General features: G+C 38.2%; 8 protein-coding genes across 9 annotated transcripts in view; 7 read left to right on the forward strand and 1 right to left on the reverse strand.

The window, feature by feature from the left end:
- Window positions 1-14,018, reverse strand: part of LOC119551174 (pneumococcal serine-rich repeat protein) — an 89,729-nt gene that overhangs the window by 11,722 nt on the left and 63,989 nt on the right. For both annotated transcript variants that reach the window (XM_037860373.1, XM_037860372.1), the window contains exon 3: window positions 89-404. In XM_037860373.1, coding sequence (XP_037716301.1) covers window positions 89-139 — 51 coding nt within the window. In that variant the 5' untranslated portion in view covers window positions 140-404. The remainder of the gene's footprint in view (window positions 1-88; window positions 405-14,018) is intronic.
- Window positions 4,407-5,341, forward strand: LOC119551176. The gene is made up of 3 exons (XM_037860375.1): window positions 4,407-4,508; window positions 4,565-4,717; window positions 4,869-5,341. Exons 1-3 carry the CDS (start codon window positions 4,431-4,433, stop codon window positions 5,205-5,207), a joined length of 570 nt encoding a protein of 189 aa, XP_037716303.1. The 5' UTR covers window positions 4,407-4,430; the 3' UTR covers window positions 5,208-5,341.
- Window positions 5,598-6,400, forward strand: LOC119551177. Its single transcript, XM_037860376.1, has 3 exons — window positions 5,598-5,674; window positions 5,728-5,880; window positions 5,938-6,400. The coding sequence occupies exons 1-3, from the start codon at window positions 5,603-5,605 to the stop codon at window positions 6,280-6,282; spliced, it is 570 nt and encodes a 189-aa protein (XP_037716304.1). The 5' UTR covers window positions 5,598-5,602; the 3' UTR covers window positions 6,283-6,400.
- Window positions 6,709-8,656, forward strand: LOC119549537. The gene is made up of 3 exons (XM_037857680.1): window positions 6,709-6,780; window positions 8,054-8,206; window positions 8,263-8,656. Exons 1-3 carry the CDS (start codon window positions 6,709-6,711, stop codon window positions 8,605-8,607), a joined length of 570 nt encoding a protein of 189 aa, XP_037713608.1. The 3' UTR covers window positions 8,608-8,656.
- LOC119549540 lies at window positions 9,184-9,746 on the forward strand. Its single transcript, XM_037857690.1, has 4 exons — window positions 9,184-9,255; window positions 9,312-9,464; window positions 9,522-9,624; window positions 9,715-9,746. Exons 1-4 carry the CDS (start codon window positions 9,184-9,186, stop codon window positions 9,744-9,746), a joined length of 360 nt encoding a protein of 119 aa, XP_037713618.1.
- On the forward strand, window positions 9,874-10,560 carry LOC119549541. The gene is made up of 3 exons (XM_037857691.1): window positions 9,874-9,945; window positions 10,007-10,159; window positions 10,216-10,560. The coding sequence occupies exons 1-3, from the start codon at window positions 9,874-9,876 to the stop codon at window positions 10,558-10,560; spliced, it is 570 nt and encodes a 189-aa protein (XP_037713619.1).
- LOC119549542 lies at window positions 11,832-12,553 on the forward strand. The gene is made up of 3 exons (XM_037857692.1): window positions 11,832-11,900; window positions 11,958-12,110; window positions 12,169-12,553. The coding sequence occupies exons 1-3, from the start codon at window positions 11,832-11,834 to the stop codon at window positions 12,511-12,513; spliced, it is 567 nt and encodes a 188-aa protein (XP_037713620.1). The 3' UTR covers window positions 12,514-12,553.
- LOC119551178 lies at window positions 12,994-13,760 on the forward strand. The gene is made up of 3 exons (XM_037860379.1): window positions 12,994-13,069; window positions 13,135-13,287; window positions 13,347-13,760. Exons 1-3 carry the CDS (start codon window positions 13,007-13,009, stop codon window positions 13,683-13,685), a joined length of 555 nt encoding a protein of 184 aa, XP_037716307.1. The 5' UTR covers window positions 12,994-13,006; the 3' UTR covers window positions 13,686-13,760.

Consider the following 14,018-nt stretch of genomic DNA (forward strand, 5'->3'; position numbering starts at 1 on the left):
TTAGGTAAGCTGGCAACACTGGGTGGAATGTGGTGTGGATAGTTTTCGCATAAGGGGCTCCGAGCCCGAGGTGCGACAATTTGCTTACCTTATTCGGGTGGTGGCTAGTGTTCGCCTCGTTACGTCTCATTGACTCCATGCAGACGCAAACGATCGGGCGGCCGCACTGCGCGGGCGGCCCAAAGTACTACCAGTAGTGCCAAGGAACGTGCAGCCGGCGGATGAGTTGCTCAGATGGCTTGGACAGGTGCTGCGATTGCTGGCGCGGATGCGGATGACACGGCTCGTGGGTGGCGATGAGATGGGGCGCTGCCTCGTGTGACGAACTGTCGACTTGTTATCCAGGCAACAATGCAGGGAGACACAGGGCCTCGGCCCTCGGGCCAAATGGTTCATTTTCAAAACTGCAAGTGGAGACAGGACAAGAAATATTACCCGATTAGTACAGATATACGGCTAACGCTGAAATGAAAAGTACTGCCCCACTTGATCGAGTGCTCGACGAGATTACAGTCTTGCCTTGTCGCTCTTTCAAGTGCTCAATTCAATTGCCCCCTTATCGGCGACGATCGCCAATCAACGTGTTTGAGGTTAACTATAAAGCCTGGGCGACTGTGATTTACATGCACTGGTCTGAAATGGGACTGGGGATCATAATGTGTATATATATAGATGGCATGGGGAGGGGACGACGGTGGGGCGGGCCCCTTAACGACCTGGTAATTAAAGCACTTTTGCACAATTTACTGATACTGATAACGCGACTGTATACGAGTAATACTACTTCTACTCCCACCGATCTCAAGTGCCACCGAATATGGAGTATATGATTTAAACATGTGCGCGAGCACAGTAGCTGTTGCCGTTCCGATTTGCGATTAGATAACGTCAGCGTCGACGTCTCTGGGAATTCTACGAGAGTTTCTACACGTCTTTGCCACCCCGAAATCGTTGACGTCATCGTTCTCAACTCACTACTTGGCAAATTTTTTATTTCAATGCAAATGAACATTAATGCCAGAACAAATGTCAGGCTTTATGGTTTTCAGAGCCAAATAAGCTAATGGTGATTATAACTGAAAGTAACACAAACAGACTATATCGCTTTTGAGAAATCTAGATAATGGTTCTAGCTTGATAGTAATTGTTTATTTAAAAATATAACAAAGCTTAAAATATATTTTACCTGTAGTTCTCATTTAAAATGCCTCAAATGGAATATCTCCAATATTATGATACTATTTCCCCCTTTAGTCGACAGTTTTTGTGCCCTCCTTTGTCAATTAATTTGATTGATTGGTTTGCATGAATCTCTGTTGATTCATTCATTTTTTTTCAGCTTCGCTCGAATTTAAAGCAACAACAACAATTAAATTTGCATGTGCTTAACATTTTATGATAATTAAGTGGCACAGACAGCAAAACACGCTTTTTTGTGTGTGGGCCGAGGATGGATTTTTTTTGTTGCCAACTTGTGTTTGTTTGTTTGTGTCACCCGAGTTATGTTCGCATTTTCATACTGAATACTGAAACTTAATTAATTGAGTTGTTGACTGTGCTCGGCTCGATGTGGGCACATTGCGTATTTTTACTGCCGCATTTAATCTCATCCAAATGCGAGTTTTAAGCCCGGACAAGAGCATTTCAGTTCCCATGGCAATCATCTTTTATTCTCCGCTGAGCCCCTTCACTCGGACACCATTTAATCCGCTATTACGCACTCCACACTCTCTCGACCATGTGGGTGGCAATGCGAGTGTGGCATGTGGCATTAACGTGCCAACAAGGGGTTAAAACCCGAAAGAAAAAAAAATTGGTAAGAGAAAAAACTAAAAAAAATAAAAAAAACACCCATCCATTGCGATGCTTTTCACAGACGCCGCCAACAAACACGAAGATTGAAACACACCATAATTTAGACAAATCAATAAATTACTAATAGCCCCCGCTACTTCGCTCCTTTGTGCGATCGACATTCCACCGAATTCGACCGGGGTCCCAAGTTCCCCCAAGTGGTACGGAAGGCACAGGGGCATGGAAAAAGGTAGGCAGCAGTTGGCCAGGTAGAAACTGCACGGCTGAAGGCACAAAGACAGCGCCGGTCATCGTTCAAGTCGTGTTTTAAATTGGGATTGTGGCCAAGCTCCGATACCATAATACTCCCCTCTTCGGGGCACAGGAAGGGAAAAGATGGGAGAATGGCAGGGGGGACGGACATCGTCTTCTTGTTATGGCCAAAGTCCCTGTCCGCACGTACTAAACATCAGGCAGTACCCAACCCAACCCAATAGCAACCAGAAAACAGATAGTGCTGATTCTAAATTGTTGACTGCAAACAAAAGCTATCTTTATAGAACTTTGGATGTTGTGTAAAATTTTGGATGCTCTACTTCTTACGGTTCTAGTAGTATTCCCTTAGAAAAACTTCGTTCAAAATATTATCACAGGAGATGATTTTTTTAAAAGAATAACTATGAGGTATATTGGATCTCTATGAAACTTTTCCAAAATTTAACTTTAAATGGTTCTACTTTTTGCAAGAAAAGCTAAATTGCAAAAATAGCTAGACCATTCAACGCTGGCGGACTTCAAATCAGCGGGAGAACATGAAATCGCCAAGATGATGAAGAAGCCGAAGAAAACGATGAAGAACAAGGGCTGTAGAGCCAAAGATTTACGGCAACATCGTCGGAAACATCGGCCGCCGTTCAGATCGTTCGAAATCGCTTGGCTTCATCGCCGTCGTCATCATCTCGGTTTTTTTTTAGGTTTCACAAGACGGTTGTTGTTGTACAAGATTGATCCTCGGCGGTTGCTAAATGAACGCCTCCGGGGAGTTGCCAGTGCGCTTTTATTAGCGTTTTTGATCCAGAATGGATCGTAACCACAGCAGCCAACAAGGAAAGTCGTGGAGAACGGGTATAGGTCCCCATCAGACACACACGCAGCTACTATTGTGGTCAAATAAATAGTGTTGTTACACTAAATAATGTTAACTATATTCATACAACAAAAGGGCTTTTTATGGGTAATAATAACTAACTAATCTAACTTTAAAACAACCAGAACGGTTGATAATGCACGTTCGTATTTTTTATGGGATCTTGCGGAACCCTACACCTATATTTCAGAAAAGCCACAATTCTTTTGGTTTATTCGTATGGCTTTCAAGACTGTTAAATACTTTAATTTATGTTTAAAAAAAATTTAAGCTCCCGCTTTATCATTTAAAAAATAATAATTGTCTTAAATATTAAACTGCAGTTGTATGTAGTTTTGATTTGTTTTAATGCACTATTATTTTGAGCTCTATTGTGCCTTCACAATATACAAAAAATACAGACAGAAATTGCGTTTCGCTAATAATTCTTGGGTCTTGTTTCTGTTTTGATTCGACTCGAATCGCGATAATTTGATTTTCCCCAAGCGCAACTCATGCGATTGCGTTGGTGGCGGCTGTTTAGTCTCAACACGCTCAAGGCGGCGGCGGCGGCCCGGCGTTCAATTAAATTAAGTGCAGCGGGTTCCCTTTTCGTTTTTTATTTTCCCTGTGGCATGCCACACCACCGCAGAACGAGATGTTCTCGAGTGCTGGCCAACTCAAGTGGCGATCATGCCACTTAGGCAACGGTCTGAAAACGAGCCTTGGATGGGAACTACTCAAAGACGAAGGGGAAGGGGCCCAGATCTCGATCCCCGGGGGAAGTAGACACATTCAATTGCTTTTCCAATATATTGATCACTCGAAAGAAACGTGAGTGTGTGAGTGTTTGTTTGCGCCCCTTTTCCGTCCATTGATAGGGCATAGGAATTTATGACTTCATTCCCCCAACAGATCTTTTGTTCGTGTCACCAGCAATTTGCTGTCCTCAATTACGAGTGTTTTCCTTTGTGGACCCCGAGTCTAATGAGTTGCACAGCAGAAATAGGGATAGGGATAGGGTGCAGACTCAGATTCTGGTCTTTACATTTCCCCGATTGTCGTCAAGGGAATCAAGCATTATCGAGCCAAAGAGGGTTTAGTTTTAATTTTAATCCCTTGGGTAATGCGTATCGCAAGAATGTGAAATTCGGAACTTAAAAAATGGGGTATGCCATTATTCTACAAACGTTATATAAAAAAACCTAACAAATAAGTGATAAACTTATAGCAAATAAGTAATAAACATATAACAAATAAGTTCCTTAAGAATTTGGACGAACTTTAGGTCATTGATTACATGAACTGAGTTTAAATTCAAGGTTGTAAAATGTATAACTAATTACAAGCGATGACACAAGTATTGCGTGCATTTACCGATCCCCGATAAGCTATTTTATGTTTTGATAAATATAAAACAAGCTGAAAACATTCAAACTACTGCAATGTAACGAACCTTTAGCTATATAAATCATGAAGAGCTTAGTGAACTTAGTTACTTTTGGGCAAGATGCTTCCACGTACGTTGCTGCCGATTATTGGAAGACTATGGCTAATAGTTTTATTAGCAACTCACTGCATTGGCAAGGTAAGAAATCTATTTCTACCTGTGGAGAAGTATAACAATAATGCTCGAGTTAACAGCGAAAGTGGGATTACGAGCCATTGTCTATTGAAACCTACAGTACGGATGAAAACCTGCTAAAGATATCAGCAAAAGTGGATCGAGTCGGTCGGGGAGAATACGCCATTTCGGCCGAAATCGAATTTAAGTACGAACCGGATGAGAATACCATGGTAAGAATGATTTCTTTTTTAAATAAAAAAAAAACGGTGTCCTGAAATATATATATTTAAGACTTCAGAATTGATCTAACATTCTAAATTCATATACTATACATAACTATAAGTCCAAATAACATAATTTATACTTGTTAATGACTTTCAGGTTGAGGCAGTGGCCTATCGCAGCAGCTCCGGAGAGGAAAGCGACTATAAGATTATTCCTTTAAGCATCCCAAAACAAAACTTTTTCGAATTTATGAACAACAACTATAAGGACGTGGTGATCCCCAACCTGGGCGGATGCTCTAATCTGGTCAAGTTTGAGGACAAATTCGAGCCCCCTTGGCCCAAAAACACTTATAAACTGGACAAGTGCGTGGCCGACAGCGATGGCTTTCCGGACATGGTTCCCGAGGGTTATTACAAGGTCAACTTTACCTTGTCGAATCCCGTGAACTGGGGGTTCGTTCTCATCGTGAAGATCTCGACTAAATTTATGTAATTTCTACGATGCATTTGATTAATCATATATCTATTCAAAAAATATATTATCTATATGAACAATCAAATATTGTAATATCAAATATATATTATCTATCTGTAGAGTGTAGATAGTTAGATTTCGTTTTCAATAAAATCAGCTTCAAAGACATAAAATCTATATTATTGGTCAATTATAAGCACGAGCTTGTTGGTTTTAAAAAAAATTGTTGTTAAACATTAATCAACATTTGGTTCGCAAGTGGTATTTTAAAAATTTATTCGAAATCATTTTAATTGCCAAGCAAATAACATTCAAACATGATAAATCCGTGAGATAAGGCTTTTCCAAATATACGACCCTGCTATATAAGGCGCCTTGTTTTTATAAAATGTATCAAATCCAATTCAAGCGAAATGATAACCTCTAATTTGCTTTTAACTAGAATCGGTATACTACTTTTGGGTATACATTTGGCAGGGGCAGCAGTAAGATTGGTAATATAAATAAAGTTGACAATTAATAAAAGTTCTGTCCTTAGCGAAAATGGGACTATGAGCCTATATCACTGGCCGCAACCTCTTCGGATGAAAGTAAGGCCAAGATTAACCTGAAAATCGATCGTCTGGGGCGTGCAGAATGGGGGATGTCCGGCACCATAGAGTGGAAATATGATATGAATTTAGAATCTATGGTAGGTAACATAAAAAATGTATTATAGACTATACCCTTGATCTTTACTTCCCAACAGGTGGAGGCCACTGCTTATCGCAGTAGTTCGGGCGATGAGAATGACTACAAGCTGTTACCTTGGTCAATTCCCAAACAAAAATTCTATGATTACCTCAATACCTACTACAAGGATGTGATCATAAAAAACCTGGGCCACTGTTCCAACCTTCCGAAATTTGAGGGAAAATTTCAGCCTCCCTGGCCACAGAACACCTATAAGTTCGACAAGTGTAAGGTCGATGGTGATGGACTACCGGATGTCGCACCACCCGGATATTACAAGATTTTATTTACCCAATTTGGTTCTGGACAGCCTACATGGGGTTTTACGGCGATTTTTAAGCTGACAGCCAAAGTATTTTAGATTGGTACATGTTCAAGGATCGAGAAAATTCAATATTTTTTATTTCATTAATAAGATCCAATATTTTTTTATTTCATTAATAAATAAACTAATTCACCCAAAAATTTGAGAAAATTAATGCTTGGCAAGTAACACTTTACACTTTTAAGAAGTTTTAACATAAACGAAAATAAAAAACTAGATATGCGCTTGCTTGATATCAACATATTTTATTTTTTTATGGTTTCAGTTGTGGGTATGATTTTTATATTAGTTGATATTCCCATGACCTTCAAATGACCATTACTATGAGATATAATAAATGTAAATCAAGTTTACATAGTCTGATAACAATGTCGTGCAACAATGCATTGCACGTTATTAATTAGTATCTGGGGTTGACTTTATAAGGCGAGACATGACCGTGCCCAGTTTAATATGGTCCCAATGGTGTCCCTCCGCTTCTCGTTCGTTTCAATTGTGTTGGGTGTCCTGCTGATCAATGGAATCAGAGCAGCGGTAAGTTCCGTATTTAAAAACCAAAATCATCTATTTGATTTTTTTTTGCAGCGAAAATGGGATTACGAACCCATATCGATCGATACCACCTCTTCGGATGACAGTTTGATACATTTTGATATTAAAATCATTCGCATATCTCGCGGAGAATTCGGACTATCAGCCACAGTCGAGTGGAACTACGATACGACTGAGGAAACCATGGTGGGTAGTGAGCATTAATTAAGTTGTTCTGTATAGAAAAAACAATTATCTTTAGGTGGAGGCCGTTGTCTATCGAAGCTCTTCGGGAGATGAAAATGACTACAAGATGCTCCCATTTTCACTTCCCAAGCAAACCTTTTACGATTACCTCAATACCTACTATAAGGATGTGATAATTAAGAACTTTGGCCACTGTTCCAATATTCCGCAGTTCGAGGACAAATTCCAACCACCATGGCCAAAGCAGACTTTTATTGCTGACAAATGCCTTATTGATGGCGAAGGGTTTCCGGATATCTTACCGGCCGGATTCTACAAGATTATATTTAATTGTACCGGAGCGAGCCAGCCGTCATGGTCCTTTACTGCTATTTTTAAACTAACTAACAAAATGTTTTAAACATATATACAATTTTATAACCAATAATTGCAGTACGAACAAGAATACATCTGGGCTTATAAAAAAATGTTTTTTCTTTAAAACTCTATGTTAAAAAATTTTGATTTATGTTTTCAAATTTGGAATAAAATTGTTTTTTATTCAGTAGTTCGAATCATATATCATATCATATAGATGATTAGAAACGATCGGATAATAATGAGAAAATAATATGCAACAAATTCTATCTTCGTTGTTTTCCATGATATTCTCATATACTCTGGGGTTTATTATCGGTATATTTTTATATAATTTTTTTTTGAACATTTGGTTTTTGTATTATAAGTATGATTTTATTGCTTCAATATGGTTTAAGCTGCAAGGGTATATAAACTTCGGCTTGCCGACGAAAGCTTCATTTCTTTTTTTTATTTTAGGAGATAATATAAATGTAAATCAATTATACCAAGCTGATAATAATGTCGTGCAACATTACACGTTATTAATTAGTAAATGTGGGCTTTATAAGGCGAGACATGGTCGTGCCCAGTTTAATATGGTCCCAATGGTGACCCTCCGCTTCTCGTTCGTTTCAACTGTGTTGGGTGTCCTGCTGATCAATGGAATCAGAGGAGCGGTAAGATCCATATTTATAAAACCAAAATCATCTATTTTATATTTTTTTTGCAGCGGAAATGGGATTACGAACCCATATCGATCGATGCCGCCACTTCGGATGAAAGTTTGATAAATTTTGATATTAAAATGATTCGCATATCTCGCGGAGAATTCGGAGTATCAGCCACAGTCGAGTGGAACTACGATACGACTGAGGAAACCATGGTGAGTAGTAAGTATTAATTAAGTGTATTCTGTATGGAAACAACAATTATCTTTAGGTGGAGGCCGTTGTCTACCGAAGCTCTTCGGGCGATGAGAGTGACTACAAGATGCTCCCGTTTAACCTTCCCAAGCAAACCTTTTACGATTACCTCAATACCTACTATAAGGATGTGATAATGAAGAACTTTGGCCCCTGTTCCAATGCTCCGCAATTCGAGGACAAATTTCAACCGCCATGGCCAAAAAAGACTTATGTTGCTGAAAAATGCGTTATTGAAGGGGATGGGTTGCCGGAAATCTTACCGCCCGGATTTTACAAGATAATATTTAATTGTACCGGAGCGAGTCAGCCGTCATGGTCCTTTACTGCTATTGCTAAACTAACTAACAAAATGTTTTAAACATATATCCACTTTTATAACCTGTAGCTTAACTACGACAAAGAATACATATGGGCCTATTAAAAATTGTCTTTTCTATTAAACTCTATATTAAAAATTTTTTATTTTTTTCACATATCTTTTAGTCTATTTTATGTTTTCATATTTGAATCAAAAATTTTTTTTTCTCGAACTACTATATTATATAGCTTTTATAGAAACGATTGGAAAATTAATGAGAAAATAATAAGCTCCAAATTCTAGCTTCGTTGTTTTTTATGATATTCTCATATACTCTGGGGTTTATTACAAAAAATAATTATTATCGGTATATTTATATAAAAAATTTACGAATATTTGGTTTTAGTAATATGCGTATGATTTTAATTGCTTGATATGGTTTTAGCTGCAAGGGTATATCAACTTCGGCTTGCCGTAGGAAGCTTCCTTTCTTGTTTTATATACTAGGAGATAATATACATGTAAATGAAGTATATCTAGTCTGATAATAATGTCGTGCAACATTACACGTTATAAATTAGTAAATGTGGGCTTTATAAGGCGAGAGATGACCGTGCTCAGTTTAATACGGCTCAAATGGTTTCCCTCCGCTATTCGTTCGTTTCAATTTCGTTGGGGTTTCTCCTGATCAATGGAATCAGAGCAACGGTAAGTTCCGTATTTATACATATACCGAAACATATTTTAATTATTTTATTTTGCAGCGGAAATGGGAGTACGAACCCATATCGGTTGCTGGAATCTCTTCGAATGACAGTTTAATTAGTTTCGATATCAAAATCGTTCGCATAACTCGTGGAGAATTTGGAGTGTCAGGCATAGTTGAGTGGAACTACGATGCTACTGACGAAACTACGGTGGGTACTAAGCAATAACCGCAATTACCGTATATTAAATCCAACAATCTTCTTTAGATGGAGGCCGTGGTCTACCGAAGCTCTTCGGGAGATGAGAGTGACTACAAGGTCAATAATTCAAAAGCTAATCCAAAATTGATTTTATTTTTTGTTCCTTTTGGTAAGACTAGTATGTTTTACCCTAATTACTGTATATGGCTTGATAAAATGTCGTGCCAAAGTGCACATTATTAACCACTTCACTTGCTAGTACTCATTCAGAAGATCTTATCCACGATATAAATCAATTGTAAATCAGGTTTACATAGCCTGTTAATAATGCCGTGCAACATTGCATTCCACGTTATTAATTAGTATATGGGGGTTATATAAGGCGAGACATGACTGTGCGCAGTTTAATATGTTACAAATGGATTTCCTCCGCTACTCATTTGTTTCAATTTTGTTCGGTGTACTGCTGATCAATGAAATCAAAGCAGCGGTAAGTTACGTATTTATAGATATAAAAAAAAAAATTATATTTTTAATACTTTATTTTGCAGCGGAAATGGGAGTACGAACCTTTATCGGTCGCTGGCATCTCTTCGGATGACAGTTTAATAAGTTTCGATATGAAAATCGTTCGCATATCTCGCGGCGAATATGGAATATCAGCCACAGTCGTTTGGAACTACGATACGACTGAGGAAACCATGGTGGGTACTAAGCATTCATTAAACATTTCCTGTATAAATACAACCATTTTCTTCAGGTTGAGGCCGTTGTCTACCGAAGTTCTTCGGGAGATGAGAGGGACTACATGTTGCTCCCTTTTTCCATTCCCAAGCAATCCTTTTACGATTACCTCAATACCTACTATAAGAATGTGATAATGAAGAACTTTGGCCCCTGCTCCAACGTTCCGCAGTTCGAGGACAAATTCCAACCTCCATGGCCAAAGCAGACTTATAATGCAGAAAAATGCGTTTTTAGTGGCGAGGGATTGCCTGAAATAATATTGCCCGGATTCTACAAGATTATTTTCAATTGCAGTGGACCGAACCAGCCGTCATGGGCCTTTGTTGCTATTCTTAAAATGAGAAACAAAATATTCTGAAATCAAAAATATAATGTGTTATGGGATATAAATAAACATGGAAAAATTGTCAATAAGAAAAGAGTTGTAATATCTAATATTGTATCGCCAACTTAAGGCACATACAAATATATCTTCTTTTAATATTTTAAGCTGTAGTTGCACTACGAAAAAAACACTTTTGGTAAAACTACATCTTAAAAAAAGCAAGGGAGAACGCTATAGTCGAGTACCCCGACTATCAGATACCCGTTACTCAGCTTAAGGGACCAAAGGGAAATGGAGATATACAAGCAGCAAAGCGAGATTTAAATGCGCCACCTACCGGCGCATCAATCGATAGGTATCGACGAGACCAATAAATTTCAGTTAAAATTTTTTATCTAGCATGAAAATTGTGGGGCGCCACAGGTTTGGGCGGTTTGTGGGCGTTATAGTGGGCGTGGCATATTCGCGTAACAAAATTGCGCTGCGTACAAAGCTACGGAATCTAAATCTGAGATCCCGATTCTCTATCTTTGATAGTTTCCGAGATATCCGCGTTCATACCTACGATTTTCTGAAGTTTGTGGGCGTTAAAATGGGCGTGGCAAACCTTTTTTTATCAATCGATAGGTATTGACGATACCAATACATTTCAGTTACAATTTTTATTCTAGCATCAAAACTGTAGGAGCCACAGTTTTGGGCGGTTTGTGGGCGTTAGAGTGGGCGTGGCACTCTTCTGAAACAAACTTGCGCTGCGCAGGAATCTCAGGAATCTGCATGCCGAATCCCAGTATTGTAGCACTTATTGTTTCCGAGATCTCAGCGTTCATACGGACAGACGGACAAGGCAAGATCGACTCGGCTAGTGATCCTGATCAAGAATATATATACTTTATGGGGTCGGAAACACTTCCTTCTGCCTGTTACATACTTTCCGACGAATCTAGTATACCCTTTTACTCTACGAGTAACGGGTATAATAATATATTTATCAAATATCAGATATATATTTTAATAAGTACTTTGGTTTATGTAAAAATTATGTCAAAATACATAAACAGGTTTGTTCAAAATATGATTTTAAGTTAGACAAGACTAGTAAGATAAATACCATTTTTAAAAGACAAAACAGAAAAAACCAATGGGAAATTTTTAATTATTTGACGTTAGTTTCATTATGTAAATAAAATAGTTTTGATTTCGTTTGATTAAAATGTCGTGCCAAATTGCTCATTATTAATCAATCGGCGAGGCTATAAAAACATAAAGCGAGTCATGTCAGTTCTAAATTTCATATTGGTCAAATGTTTTCCCGGTGCTCACTTGCTGGTATTTTATTGGGTGTCCTGCTCTTCGATGGCTGTGGAGCCGCGGTAGGTCCAGAATTCATATCCCATAAATATCGTTGTAAAATTATAATAATTATGCAGCGCAGATGGGAGTACGAGCTCATGTCAGTCGAAGCCTACAGCTCTGATGAGAGTCTAATGAAAATCGTTGTCAAAGTTGAGCGAGTTGATCGCGGGGTTTACGGAGCAACCGGAAGGATAAACTGGAACTACGATACGAGTGATGAGACTATGGTAGGTCTAACCCATATTAAGGTTAACCTTAGATGAGAGGACTATTCTTCCTCCTTAGGTGCAGGCCAGTGTCTTCAAAAGCATTTCGGGGGATGAGAGCGACTACAAGTCACTGCCTTGGGCAATTCCCGCCCAATCTCTTTACGACCACATGAACACCTATTACAAGGATGTGTCGATGAAAAACTTTAAGCACTGTTCCAATGTTCCGCAATTCGAGGGAAAATTCCAACCACCAATGCCGAAGCAGATTTATAGCGGCGACAAATGCGTAATAAATGGTGAGGGGTTGCCTGATATCGTTCCTCCCGGATTCTACAAGATCATAATGGAATGCTCGGGACCAGGCCAGCCCACATGGAACGCTACTATTATTGCTAAAGTAACAACCAAGATGTTCTAAAATTCATAACCTTTAGAAAAAAAAGAAGATGTATACTTCTTTTAAGTTAAACATGTAATTTATAATTTGGTAAAAAAATAATTAACAGCGATTTTGAGAACTAAAATTCCGACTTCGTTTTCAGTTCTTTTTTTATTAATAATTAAACATGTTTAAGGAACGGCCTTAATTGCCATCTTTCTAATAATAAAGGATAACATTAATTTACTAAGAAATGTCTTAATAGTTTTTACGTTTGAAAAACTCAGCAATTTGAGATCCAGATCGTTTAATTAGCAAGCATAGGCTCATTATAATTTACAATACTCTTGATCTATAAATTTTTACACGTTTTTGGCATGTGGTCTTGTTAAACATGTTTACCAAAAATGTAACATTGGCTTATGTAATTAATACAATTCGTAGACGTGACCGTGCCATGCAACCAGTCGGTGTTTGCTATATATATTCCGCTCCGGTTGAGGATCGGATTAGGTTTAACTTTGGCTAAATAATGTCGGGTTGCTCATTGCTCTTTTTTTGCGGTGCGATCCTGATTCACGGCTGTATTGCAGGAGTATGTCAGGACTTCCTACTACATTTGCATCACAAGGATTATTAATTCCTGTCTCAAAATTACAGCGCAACTGGGACTACGAACCCTTATCCTTGACATCCTATAGCTCAGATGAGAATCTTTTAAAGATTACGACCAAGGTTGATCGACTGGGACGCAGTGAGTACGCGTTTTCCATGACGCTCAACTGGAACTATGATGTAGATAAGGACACCATGGTAAGTACCTCAGGCGGCAATTCTCAATCCTTACTAAATAATAAATTGTTTCTCGACAGGTTGAAGCAGATGTTTTCCACTGCTCATCAGGCGACGAGGATGACTATAAAATAATGCCCTGGTCTATACCCCAACAGCCCTTTTTCGATTATCTAAACGGCTTCTACAAGGACGCATTCATCAAGAATGTGGGCCACTGCTCTAATATGGTCCAATTCGAAGGGGATTTTGTCCCGCCGTGGCCCAAAAACGTTTATATACTGGACAAGTGCATAGCCAATGGCGAAGGACTTCCAGATATCGCACCAGAGGGTTATTACAAATTAGTTTATAAAATGACAGGGCAGGTGGAATGGGGTTTTACTCTGATCGTTAAGGTCGAACATAAGGTTATTTAAAGATATCTTTTTTGGTGTCCAAAGAAATCCATCACAATTTTTTTTTATTGATATAAATTTTACAATAATTTATCTAAAATAAAATTATGTTGGTTTTAATAAACTGTTTTTTGTTTACGTTTATTAAACTTTTGTGGTTTATATTTTGATGAACATTAATGTCAAAATAAACATGTAAAATTAAGATTTATCTTTGGGTTGTAATATGAACTAGACAAGAAAAATTATCGTAGTTTACTTAATACAAACAAGGAAAAGCATGTTACTGAACTCTTTTTTTAATTGGTTGTCGATCCCGTGTCGATAAAAAAATTCAGATAAATTTGACATGAT

This window comes from Drosophila subpulchrella, chromosome 2R (genome assembly GCF_014743375.2).
Source record: "Drosophila subpulchrella strain 33 F10 #4 breed RU33 chromosome 2R, RU_Dsub_v1.1 Primary Assembly, whole genome shotgun sequence".
NCBI classification, from domain to species: Eukaryota; Metazoa; Arthropoda; class Insecta; order Diptera; family Drosophilidae; genus Drosophila; species Drosophila subpulchrella.

Bases quoted from the DNA above. Each gene is read 5' to 3' on its own strand.
- LOC119551176 (XM_037860375.1), top strand. From the start codon at position 4,431: ATGCTTCCACGTACGTTGCTGCCGATTATTGGAAGACTATGGCTAATA. The intron at 4,509-4,564 runs GTAAGAAATCTA...TCGAGTTAACAG, and splicing joins CAACTCACTGCATTGGCAAG to CGAAAGTGGGATTACGAGCC. The intron at 4,718-4,868 runs GTAAGAATGATT...AATGACTTTCAG, and splicing joins AACCGGATGAGAATACCATG to GTTGAGGCAGTGGCCTATCG.
- LOC119551177 (XM_037860376.1), top strand. From the start codon at position 5,603: ATGATAACCTCTAATTTGCTTTTAACTAGAATCGGTATACTACTTTTG. The intron at 5,675-5,727 runs GTAAGATTGGTA...TTCTGTCCTTAG, and splicing joins TACATTTGGCAGGGGCAGCA to CGAAAATGGGACTATGAGCC. The intron at 5,881-5,937 runs GTAGGTAACATA...ACTTCCCAACAG, and splicing joins ATATGAATTTAGAATCTATG to GTGGAGGCCACTGCTTATCG.
- LOC119549537 (XM_037857680.1), top strand. From the start codon at position 6,709: ATGGTGTCCCTCCGCTTCTCGTTCGTTTCAATTGTGTTGGGTGTCCTG. The intron at 6,781-8,053 runs GTAAGTTCCGTA...TTTTTTTTGCAG, and splicing joins TCAATGGAATCAGAGCAGCG to CGGAAATGGGATTACGAACC. The intron at 8,207-8,262 runs GTGAGTAGTAAG...AATTATCTTTAG, and splicing joins ATACGACTGAGGAAACCATG to GTGGAGGCCGTTGTCTACCG.
- LOC119549540 (XM_037857690.1), top strand. From the start codon at position 9,184: ATGGTTTCCCTCCGCTATTCGTTCGTTTCAATTTCGTTGGGGTTTCTC. The intron at 9,256-9,311 runs GTAAGTTCCGTA...TTTATTTTGCAG, and splicing joins TCAATGGAATCAGAGCAACG to CGGAAATGGGAGTACGAACC. The intron at 9,625-9,714 runs GTAAGACTAGTA...TTCACTTGCTAG, and splicing joins TTTATTTTTTGTTCCTTTTG to TACTCATTCAGAAGATCTTA.
- LOC119549541 (XM_037857691.1), top strand. From the start codon at position 9,874: ATGGATTTCCTCCGCTACTCATTTGTTTCAATTTTGTTCGGTGTACTG. The intron at 9,946-10,006 runs GTAAGTTACGTA...TTTATTTTGCAG, and splicing joins TCAATGAAATCAAAGCAGCG to CGGAAATGGGAGTACGAACC. The intron at 10,160-10,215 runs GTGGGTACTAAG...CATTTTCTTCAG, and splicing joins ATACGACTGAGGAAACCATG to GTTGAGGCCGTTGTCTACCG.
- LOC119549542 (XM_037857692.1), top strand. From the start codon at position 11,832: ATGTTTTCCCGGTGCTCACTTGCTGGTATTTTATTGGGTGTCCTGCTC. The intron at 11,901-11,957 runs GTAGGTCCAGAA...ATAATTATGCAG, and splicing joins TCGATGGCTGTGGAGCCGCG to CGCAGATGGGAGTACGAGCT. The intron at 12,111-12,168 runs GTAGGTCTAACC...CTTCCTCCTTAG, and splicing joins ATACGAGTGATGAGACTATG to GTGCAGGCCAGTGTCTTCAA.
- LOC119551178 (XM_037860379.1), top strand. From the start codon at position 13,007: ATGTCGGGTTGCTCATTGCTCTTTTTTTGCGGTGCGATCCTGATTCAC. The intron at 13,070-13,134 runs GTATGTCAGGAC...TCAAAATTACAG, and splicing joins TTCACGGCTGTATTGCAGGA to CGCAACTGGGACTACGAACC. The intron at 13,288-13,346 runs GTAAGTACCTCA...GTTTCTCGACAG, and splicing joins ATGTAGATAAGGACACCATG to GTTGAAGCAGATGTTTTCCA.